Genomic DNA, 11095 nt, shown 5'->3' with positions numbered 1-11095 from the left:
ATGAACCCGTTGCGAATGCACCGATTCCTAATCCAAATCGGCGATTCAATTTATATATATATATATATATATATATATATATATATATATATATATATATATATATATATATAATGACTTTATACAAATATCTTTCCCAAATCATAGTATAATGAAATTTTAACTATATTTGGATTAATTTATGAGGGATTTGTTTAATTGCAGAAACTTTTTACTACTTGAAATCTTGAAAACTTCTTCAAACTGTGTTTGTTTAAAAAATTGTAAGGTTCTGGAATAAAGTCAGGCCTTGGTAGACCTTCGAGTAGATTTTGATGCCTGCTTTTTTTGATTTTTGATATTGTTGTGATGTAATGACGTCAAGGGTAATGGCATTTTTTTTTAGTTTTTGACGAAAAATTGAATAAAAGTTGGACTTGCTAGCACAGTAAGTGAGTTAGCAGCTAATTAACTTTGGATTTTTGAATAAATAAATAAACTGATTGTTTCTGAATTAAATAGCCTACTGAAATAATAAATTCTGGTAAAGAAACCTAAATCTCTCAGATAATTTTGTCAAAGTTTTTTTTTTTTAAAAGAAGGACATTTCTTTTCTTCAAACTCTCACTTATTTACATTAGCACCTACATCTTGATTTATCTTTCAATTTATTTGATAATTATATAAATGCCAAGTTAGTTGAAAATGTTTTTAAGAAAAACAACAACAACAATTTAGAAGGGAAGTCTGGGTGAGAGACATGCCCAGAATTGAGGAACTGTGGCAAACACATAGCACTTCATTTTAAAAATTAGGAAAAATTTAAAAAGCACAAAAGAGTACATAGTTTCAATGTAAAGTAGTGATCATCATCATTATTTTTTATTTTATGCCATGACCGTTTACGATTATAGCATTTAACATAGTAGTGGCCTTGTAACACTGTAACAAGTAACACTGAAAGGACAACTCTTTGTAACGGAGTAAACACACCCACATGTGTTCGTAACTTTCAACTGTTGCCACCAGAATTAGCATGTCATTGTTCCTCCCATTGAATTGTTAATGAAAACAGTTCTGTGTCACTCTCTTCACTGAGTGTCTGCATTTTGTAAGTGTAATTACTTACAGGTCTGTTTAGGTAAACTGGTGTCCAATGATAAATGTAGCTTACTACTCATGGAATTAATATTTTCCTATATCAGTAAGTTGTTCTCGTGCATGATTTCCATTAAATAGAAAATAACAAACCAGACAACATCTGCAAAGAAATGCTGCTAGTTTTCTTCACTTTTAATAGTAAGTTTTAAATTTAAACTCCTGGTGGTTTTTAGTGGATTTATGAAATCAGTTTACACAGCTGTAGTTTATTACATTAACCATCAACATTATCCATTTTTTTTTTTAAATAAAGCTTCCAAAAGTGAGTTTTCACAGCAAAGCTGGTTCTCCACAGAACCTGTCAGAGAACAGTTTTTTCTTAGTGTGAAGAACATTTTAATAATCTAAAGAACCTTTTGTCCAGTGGAAAGGTTTCATGGATGTTAAACGTTCTTCAGTGTTCCAGTGGAAAGGTTTCATGGATGTTAAACGTTCTTCAGTGTTAGTTTTACTAGATTTGATTGCAGCTTTTGATACAGTTTACCATTCTATTTTAATTAATACACTGAGAACATGGGTCAGGGTTTCGGGATGGCGTTGGATTGGTTTGGGTTTTATTTGTCAAACAGAACATTTGTAGTGTCAGTTGGAGATGTATCCCAACGTTCTGAAATTGTATGTGGAGTTCCACAGGGATCCCTTTTAGGACCAATTTTGTTTTCAATTTACATGCTTCCAATAGGTGATGTAATCCCAAAACATAGTATAAATTTCCCCTGTTATGCAGATGACTTACAGTTATACATATCATTGAGTTCTAAAGATCTGAATAGTTTGGATGTCCTTCAAGCATGTTTAACTTATATAAAATTGGATGGCTCTAAACTTATTTGACAATTGTTCAACTTATTATTTTTTTTATTTAATGGTAAGAGTAAAATTATGTCTAACAACATCAAAATACCAGAAAACAGCAGAAATGAAATTCTAATGTAAACAAATCAACACAGAGCATAAATATATTTTATATTTTATAGTAGGTCTCCGTATTATTGCAGTGATGCTGAATAATTCATGACAGCCTCAATATTACAGTTTGAGTGAGTTGTAATCATGACCTCACTTTGAAAGTGTTCGTTTTTTAACTTAGTAGCAGCTAAAGCTCTTGATGCAAATATAAATTTTACCCCCTTATTGACCTTGATATTAAGTTATAATTGGTCAGTGCTCCAGTAATCAGATTGAGCTTGCTCGAAATAGTGTTTTTCCGAATAATAAACAGGTAGTAAGAAATTTGGTTGTTTATTTTGATGCTAATTTAAATTTTGAATTTCATGTCAAGAAGTTGGCTCAATCTTGTTTTTATCCGTTAAGAAATATTTCTAAGGTGAGGCGCTTTTTGAATTTTAAGGATACAGAGAAGCTTATTCATGCTTTTATTACTTCCCGTCTTGACTATTGTAATGCCTTGTTTTCTTCTTTGAATCATCGTAATTTATCACGTTTACAATTAGTGCAGAATGCTACTGCCAGATTATTGACACGAACAAAGTTATTTAGTCATATTACACCTGTTTTAGCTTCTCTACATTGGTTACCTGTTTATTATTGACATATAAAGCGTTGAATGGCTTGGCAACTATGTATTTAGCTGAGCTTCTGAGACCGTATGAAAAAGGGAGATGTCTTAGATCTTCTTTTAAAGAATTGCTGGCAGTTCCAAGAACTAGATAACCAAAGGAGATTTCCAAAATTAAGGAATAGTTTGCCGTGGATATTAGAGCATCTGAATGTGTGTCTTTTTAAATGTTGACTGAAAACGTACTTGTATAGACGTGCGTTTAGTGTTTTGTGATGTCTTTTGTGTATTTTGGGTTTGATCTTTTTTGTTCCCTCATATATTGTGTATAGCTCTTCATGAATGTATTTTCAATGATTGTGTTTTTATATCGTGTAAAGCATTTTGTGTGTTGTAGCTTCAAAGTGCTATATAGATGTGCAAAAAACTCAAGTTTTAACTTTTAATTATCAGCCGTCTAGATATTTAAGGGAAAAATTTAATTTTAATTGGGAAGAAAATTCTTTGAAATATTTAGGAGTTAATATCCCCAGAGAAACTTCAAGTTTATTTGATGTAAATTATAAGCCATTATCTGCTAAAATAAAATCAGATATAGCCAGATGGAACCTCATACCATATTTAGGTCTACATTCTAGAATAGAGTCAATTAAAATGAATGTACTCCCGCAATTTCTGTATCTTTTTCAAGCACTCCCTATAGAAATAAGTAAGCAACATTTTAAAGAATGGGACAAGTTGATATCACGTTTTATATGGCAAGGGAAAAAACCAAGAATTAAATTCAATACACTACAATGCAAGAAAGAAGATGGAGGGTTTGCCCTGCCATGTTTAGAAGAGTATTACTATGCAGCCCAATTACGACCATTAATATGTTTGTGCAATCCAAATTATAAGGCCAGATGGAAAGAAATAGAAAATGCTAACCCTAATAGACCTCCAGTGCAAGCTATAATGGCAGATGATAATTTGATTAAAAACTATGGAAAGGAATTCAGCCTATGGACAAGCAACTCATTAAAAATTTGGCAAGATATAATAAAAAAAAACGACTTGACAGATTTAGTAACAATATTAAGATGGCCTGCTTATGACTCAACATTTGCTCCAAATAATGTAGATAACAGTTTCAAAACTTGGATTAAACAAGGTTTCACCTCATACTGCACTTTTTTACATAAAGGAGAAGTGAAGGATTTTGATACGCTTAAAAGTGAGTTCTTATAGGAGATCAAGATTTCCATAGGTATTTACAAATAAAACATAAAATTAAAAATACTGTTAGGAAATATAATGAAAAAACAAATAATGGTATTCTTACACTGTTCATATCTGCATATAAAGCAGGTAACAAGAACAAGATAATCACGAAATTATACAGAAGTCTACAAGACAGTAAATCAGAGAACAGCCAATATATAAAAAATAAATGGGAAAGAGGGAAATTTTGTAATATCGGAGGAAGAGTGGAAGAACATTTTTAAATTACAATGGAAGTCAACATCATCTTCAGTTTGGAGAGAATTTGGTTGGAAAAATATAACAAGATTTTTTTCTCACTCCTGAACAGAATAGATATTTCAACAAAAATGCAGACTGCTGGAGATTGTGTGGCTCTAATAGAGCTAATCATATGCATATATTCTGGGAGTGTCCCAAAGTTCAGACATACTAGAAATACACAAGTGTTTAGAGAATATATTCCACGAGTCAATCGATTTTAGTTTTTCATCATTATATTTTGGACTCACAAATTCTAAGTTAAAAAACAAAACTGACAAATATTTAATGAATATTCTATTGATAGCATGTAAAAAAGCTATAACTAGAAAGTGGTTACAACCTGAGAAACCAGAAATTAATGAGTGGTTTGAAATAGTGTGACATTTAAAATATGGAAAAATTAACAATGAATCTTAGGTTACAAGCTGAGAAATTTAACGAGACATGGAGTAAATGGGTAGATTATATTCTTCCAATTAGGCCAGACCTAACATAGATTTTAAAAGAGAAATCTTAGGTGAGGCAATGGGGTTATCAAAGGAATTGAAGAAAGTAAAACAAATAAAAATACCCATATTGTAAAATAGAATATTAATCTAGTGTAAATGAAACATCCTCATGAGGATCCTCATCCTCATTTGTATATAGTTGGGAGAGAAAAATAAAAATAATGTTAAGAGAAGTAAAGCTTGAGTGCAGATTAGGTACCATGGACAAGGTTAAAGGAAGAAATATACAGCTGTTCTGGTTAAGGAAACTCATTTTTTTTTTTTTTTTTTGTAATAATTTACATGTATAATTTGTTGTGAATGTAAAAATATAAACACTTAAATAGGCATGTATACTCAATCTGTTATTGAGTCTGATATTGTTTTTTATATGTCCTGTCGTTGTTTTTTTTATATTTTTTTTATAATTTACATGTATAATTTGTATTGAAGGTAAAAATATAAACACGTAAATAGGCATGTATATTACGTAATCTGTTATCTAGTCTGATATTGGTTTTTATATGTCCTGTTGTAGTAGTGTTTTTTGTTTTATTTTATTTATTTATTTAATTTATAAATTGTACGCTATATCCAGCTGTTAAAATATTGTCTAGGTTTCTTTTGGATACCTCATATCTGTAAGAAAATATAAAAACTTTTTAATAATTTTTAAAAATTAAATAATAATAATAAAAAAAGTGCTATATAGATAAAATTTTACTTACTCCATAGAACCAGATGACAATAAAGAACCTTTTTAAGGAGTGAGCTGATGTCCACAACAACTACAAAGTATCACAACACTTTTTCTTTACTTTGCCCCATATATTTATTGATTTATCTTTTTAAACCTACACATTTTTTAGTTCATTTAAAAAAAAAAATTTGACTTTTTATTTTAACTATTTACTTTTTTTTTTTTCTTTTTTTTTAATTCTATCTATTTTAATATTTTATCCAATGGTCACATCTAATTTTGGCAGTAATAAAAGTTCTAGTTTCTCACTGAAACTGTGAACATTTCAAAGTTTGTGGCTTAGAAAATATTGTGGAAATACCGGAAATATCATGCAGAAAAATCATGGCCATGGTATTTATAATTGAACTATAAGGTAAAGCAACAGACATCTTCATTTCAAGTTAATCATTTTCAAATAATTTTTGTACATTATTCATTCAGTGCACTTCCAGCACATTTAATGGCAGGTAGGAATGTCATGTGACATATGCTTATTCATTTTCTATTATTGTATAGACACAAAAAGTAGGAGTTTTTTTTTCAGTTCAGGTAATAAGGTGTCTCCGACACCATTAATGGTCTTTTTCCGTGTGTCTCTGTCCCTGTGATAGAAGGATAGGTGACTCAGGTAACTAGGACTTCCATTGTATGGACAAAAGCAGTTGATGGTCACAGAATGTTGATTTTGGGGTGAACGGTTCCTTTAAATGTCACCTTCACTTGTATATACTGCGTACCAGATTTCCCTTGCCCACCCAGTATCCAAATAGCTTTACACTATACCCCTATACAACCTAGGGCCATATGTTTGTTTTGTATTGCATATAGTTATCACCTATAAGAAATGTTTAAAATAATTTTGATATAAGGAAAGATGTCAATTCAGTTCTGTAAAGGTTAAAACACTTGCATAAAAGCTCATGTAAAAATAAAACCTATGTTCATAATGCATGAAATAAGGCACAAGGTCAATAAGGGGGTAAAATTTATATTTGCATCAAGAGCTTTAGCTGCTACTAAGTTAAAAAACGAACACTTTCAAAGTGAGGTCATGATTACAACTCACTCAAACTGTAATATTGAGGCTGTCATGAATTATTCAGCATCACTGCAATAATACGGAGACCTACTATAAAATATAAAATATATTTAAGCTCTGTGTTGATTTGTTTACATTAGAATTTCATTTCTGCTGTTTTCTGGTATTTTGATGTTGTTAGACATAATTTTACTCTTACAATTAAATAAAAAAAATTATAAGTTGAATAATTGTCAAATAAATACATATACAATTATTAAAAGATATTTATTATTAATAATAATAAATATAAATATAAATTTCTAAGGCTGTATTCCATGGAATATCACATTTAAAAACCACAACAATAACAACAAAAAACACTTTTTATTATTAGTAGTAGTACAGTGTAAAAAACATTTTTTTCAAAAAGTAAACTAAACAAAAAAAAAATTAAGTCAGCGGGGTAAAAAAATTATTTTAAGAGGAAACAACTTTTTTTTTCTTTTTTTTTTGGTGATTACAGCAGTTAGCTACAGCCCCCAAATTCAGCATTCAAGCAGTGCAGATATTTGCCCCAAATACAATTAAATATTTTACTTTTGTGAAACTTTGCTTGTTTTACTCTGGTTGAGTCTGCGTGCTGCTTGATGACACACAATATTTCACAAATATGCTTCTTATCACTGTAAAAACTGATAAGTTGACTTAACTTAAATAAAATTGTTGAAACCCGTTGCCTTAAAATTATTAATTAATAATAAAAAAAGTATAAGTTAAGTGAATTGTCAATTGTCACTTAACTTTTTTTTCAATTATTATTTACTTAATTTTAAGGCAACGGGTTTCCTAATTTTTTTTAAGTTAAGTCAGCATCACTTTTTACAGTAATATTTTATTCTTGCACTTTCATTAAAATGTGATTATTAAGTCATGTTGGCTGGTCTTCACTATAGGCAATTTAAGGGGATAATTGACCCAAAAATTAAAACTAACATCCCATTGATTTCCGTGGTATGGATAAAATACTATGGAAGTCAGTTGGAAGTCAAATAAAAAAAAATTATTTATATATGCATACATACAGCATGTACTGTTTCTATATAAAAGCAATTGTAAAGATACTTAGAGTTCTCAACAGAGTTCTCCTATAGCTGGAATGTTTCTGCACTTCCGACAAGCCCTTCTGTCCTAAACAGAGAATTACAGAGGTCTGGATAAGACACAAATCTGTCCTATTTAAGGGTATCAAAACATGAAAGACATAACGTACTGCTGATATAATCAAATATATAGCCTACAAAACAGTAGTGCATTAGGTATTAGGTCTGAATTCAGATCCTTTGAATCTTCAAATGAAGCCATATCACTCCAGCAGTGGTTATACTTACGCCTCTCTTATGAATGTCTCTTGTGATATTCTGTCATCACTGGCTCCTTCTGGGAACTCATTGAAATTCTTGATGCCAAGTGTCTTCAGTGCTGTTGGGAAGCCATGTTGTGCGTATACAGAGTCAGACCATTAGTAATTCTTATACTCATGAATTGTAAACAAAATAGCTTTACATGGAAGTATGTAAAGTGAAATGTACTGTAAAAGTAGCAGTGCATTCAGGTCATTATCAGGGTCATCAGAATGAAAGTCCAAACAGCTGATAAAAACATCCAAATAATCTACAAGTCTCCTATCCATCAATTAACATTTCGTGAATCAATCCATAAACAAATCCATTAAGACGTTTTTAGCTTCAAACCACTGCTTTCGGCTAAAATATGACTTCTCTATCCATGCTTTCTCCAGTGAAAAAGTTGTCTTGTCTGAATCAGGAGAGAAATATGCACAGATCAAGAACTGTTTATGAGTGAAAACAGGCCAAAGCAGTTCTAAACAAATATGTCTGTGAATATTAATGTGAGAGGACAACACAGGATTTTCACTAAAGGACATGCTACTATGGATTACTTACTGGAATTTTGGCCATACGTAACAGGTTATCATTAAAATGCCTTAATGATGGATTTGTTTGTTAGAAACACGCCGTTTGGGCTCTCATTCTGACGGCACCCATTCACTGCAGAGGATCCATTGGTGAGCAAATAGTGCAATGCTAAATTTCTCCAAATCTGTTCTGCTGAAGAAACAAATTCATCTACATCTTAGATGGGCTGAGGGGGAATACATTTTCATTGTTGGGTGAACTGTTCTTTAACTTTATACAAGTAAATTATGTAGAACAAAAATTTAAATAAAACATTATTTTTATTTGTAAATAGTTGTAACCACCGATAACCACCGATGTTTAAGTCCCTATTTGATGCCATTACATTTAATAGGATATTTATTTGTAGAAACTATTGCTATTTATCAAATGGAAATATCATGATTTCACTGCCTGCAGTGATGATGTACAGATTATTTATGCATGTGCTACTCTGTAAACATTTAATTTAAGAAAAATAAAATGTCTTTTTAAAAAATCCTTAAATTTCCATGGATAATTGGCACAATCAGCAACCGTGAAGCCTACTTACATTTATAATATAATATAATAACCAGTTAAATTCTCAATTCAAAAATTGATTTTTACATGCATTTGACAAACACTTTTATTACTGTTTTTTACTGACCACGATTGTTTATATAGGTGTAGATACAGCACAGCTTTTCCCAAAATGATAAGGTCTTTTACAACCTGTGCAAGATTAGGGCAGTTTTACCTTCTTTGTGTTGACTATACGTGATAAAGCCTTGATGGGAAGGATCCAGGATTCCGAACAGCGCATCTAAGTTGGACTCGTTAAAGAGACACGGAGGGTTTCCTGGATGAACTTTGGAAACTTTCAGCTTTTCGAGTTGGTCGATCAGAAATTCTCTAGGACGATCTGTAACAAGAGATTGGGCATTAAGATGTCTTTATGAATGACATCAAACTTCAATTTTAAATTAATGAAGGTAAATGCGACACAGGATAAAGAGGTAGACGGTGATTTAAATTAATATCTACTCGCGTCAAAAGTCTCACCTGGTCTGTAGAAGAAGAGCATACTAGTTAAATTATCCATAAGCTCAATAATTTTGTGTTTCTCGAGGTATTCTGCTGCCTCTAGCTCCCGCGGCGAAGACATCTCTGCCACCGGTTCACTGTTTATCCCTGTTGCTATGATACCGCGCATGCGCAGTGGAGGTGGCGAAAGGCAGCGCCCTGCTGTAGCAAGAGTTACAGAGGGATTTTTGTCATTATCATGAATTATTAATAATATCCTAATAAAACTGAAGTTGTAATAAAGGAAATAGTCGTAGAAGAATGAAGCAAATTATTATTAAATTTCAGCTCAGATTAATACCAATTCGTTCGACTAAAAATGTAGGCTACTCTCCCTCATGTTCTTCCAAACCTGTGTGAAATTATTTCTTTTGCGGATCACAGAAACAAATTCAGGCACCATTTGGGAAAAGATGCAATATAAGATGCAATCTCTTCTTTTCAATCTAACGATGTCTCTTTAGTTTTGTGAATTGTGTTACCGGCTTCCTCGTAATTTACATTCTATTTACATAACTTTGCATTTTTTTGTAATAGCAATGTTTAATTTGTATTATTAAATGTAATAAAAACTAAATAGCCAACAAGAAATGAACAGCTCAAATATGAGAGTTTTACCAACTGTAGGATGTCATTTGGGAAAACGAACCATATGAAAAAGATCCCTTTTTATTATTATTATTATTTATTTTTTGCATGGTATGTTTATTTTAATTCCCACGCAAATGAAAATGAGTCTAAAACGCTTGCATTGCTTGTGGAAAAAAGTTTCTGAGTATAATTGGCCTTGTTTAACCACCAGAGGGAAGTGTTTCTTGAGACTTATGGGATGAGTTGAACTAATGGTAGAGCTTGTAAAGAGGAAGTAGGCTACACAAAAGTGAACATTGCAGAAACTGTGCCTTTCTCACTTTATTCAAAAGGTATTGATATATTATATCATATCATATTATATCAGTATTATTTTGTATTTTTTTGCATGGTTTAAATTATGCATTTTCAGGGTGTAAGAGGCACTGAGGCAGGGGGAACAAAACCCTTAGTAAATCATTAGAAAATGTATTTTATTCACCTGCACATAAATTAATATTAATAAACAGCTGTGTGTATAAAATCAATGTACATTTAAAAAAACATTATTGCTAAAACACTTCGTTCGATAAGTTACTTTTTAAAAAGTTTAACAAAACAAGATTTGAGAAGTGGGTCTGCTTCAGTTATAAACGTAATTAGGGTTCAAGTGCGAAGACCACTTGGTGGCGCTATAACAGGAAAAAACACTTGAAAATGGCTGTAACTACAGGTTAAGGCCAGAAGGGGTGCAGCTGTGGCTACTAAGCATGCGCACATCAATATAGCATAATTTTTGTCACACTGTACAACAATAATTACTGTTTTTGCATTATTGTAAGGGGCAGGTTTAGGGTCGGGTAGGTGTAGAAAATTTCATTTATTGTTGGTTTCTAGCCGTAGCTGTATCCCTGCTAGCCACAACCAGTGCTATGCTATGCACACGTTAGTCTGATTGACTTGAAGTTTGGCATACAGTGTCTTTTTGACCAATGTGCCACCAACATCTATAGGTGCGTTCACGCCATACCGAGCCTAAGCGCTTCCATAGAATCTTGAGCTGAGAAA

The 11095-nt window shown here is 31.6% G+C and overlaps 1 protein-coding gene across 2 annotated transcripts; it reads right to left on the bottom strand.

Moving 5' to 3' along the window:
* Positions 1-6782: 6782 nt before the first annotated feature.
* efcab10 (EF-hand calcium binding domain 10) lies at positions 6783-9577 on the bottom strand. 2 transcript variants are annotated; one of them, XR_013784076.1, is made up of 5 exons: positions 9437-9566; positions 9132-9296; positions 7805-7895; positions 7355-7604; positions 6784-7153 (listed from the first exon to the last, which is right to left on the bottom strand). XR_013784076.1 is itself a non-coding variant. In XM_079413903.1 (4 exons), exons 1-4 carry the CDS (start codon positions 9537-9539, stop codon positions 7562-7564), a joined length of 402 nt encoding a protein of 133 aa, XP_079270029.1. In that variant the 5' UTR covers positions 9540-9577; the 3' UTR covers positions 6783-7561. The 2 variants fall into 2 exon arrangements, 1 of the variants encoding a protein (XP_079270029.1); XM_079413903.1 differs by having other exon boundaries at positions 6783-7604; positions 9437-9577.
* Positions 9578-11095: the final 1518 nt, after the last annotated feature.

This window comes from Barbus barbus (assembly GCF_936440315.1).
Source record: "Barbus barbus genome assembly, chromosome: 50".
Taxonomy (NCBI): domain Eukaryota; kingdom Metazoa; phylum Chordata; class Actinopteri; order Cypriniformes; family Cyprinidae; genus Barbus; species Barbus barbus.
The sequence above is the reverse complement of the archived record's forward strand: the minus strand, read 5'-3'. Positions and strand labels throughout refer to the sequence as shown.

Coding starts and splice junctions, on each gene's coding strand:
- efcab10 (XM_079413903.1), bottom strand. CDS start 9,539: ATGTCTTCGCCGCGGGAGCTAGAGGCAGCAGAATACCTCGAGAAACAC. Junction 7,896..9,131: donor GTATAGTCAACACAAAGAAG/GTAAAACTGCCC, acceptor GCTTCCCAACAG/CACTGAAGACACTTGGCATC. Junction 7,605..7,804: donor GAGACATTCATAAGAGAGGC/GTAAGTATAACC, acceptor TTCTCTGTTTAG/GACAGAAGGGCTTGTCGGAA.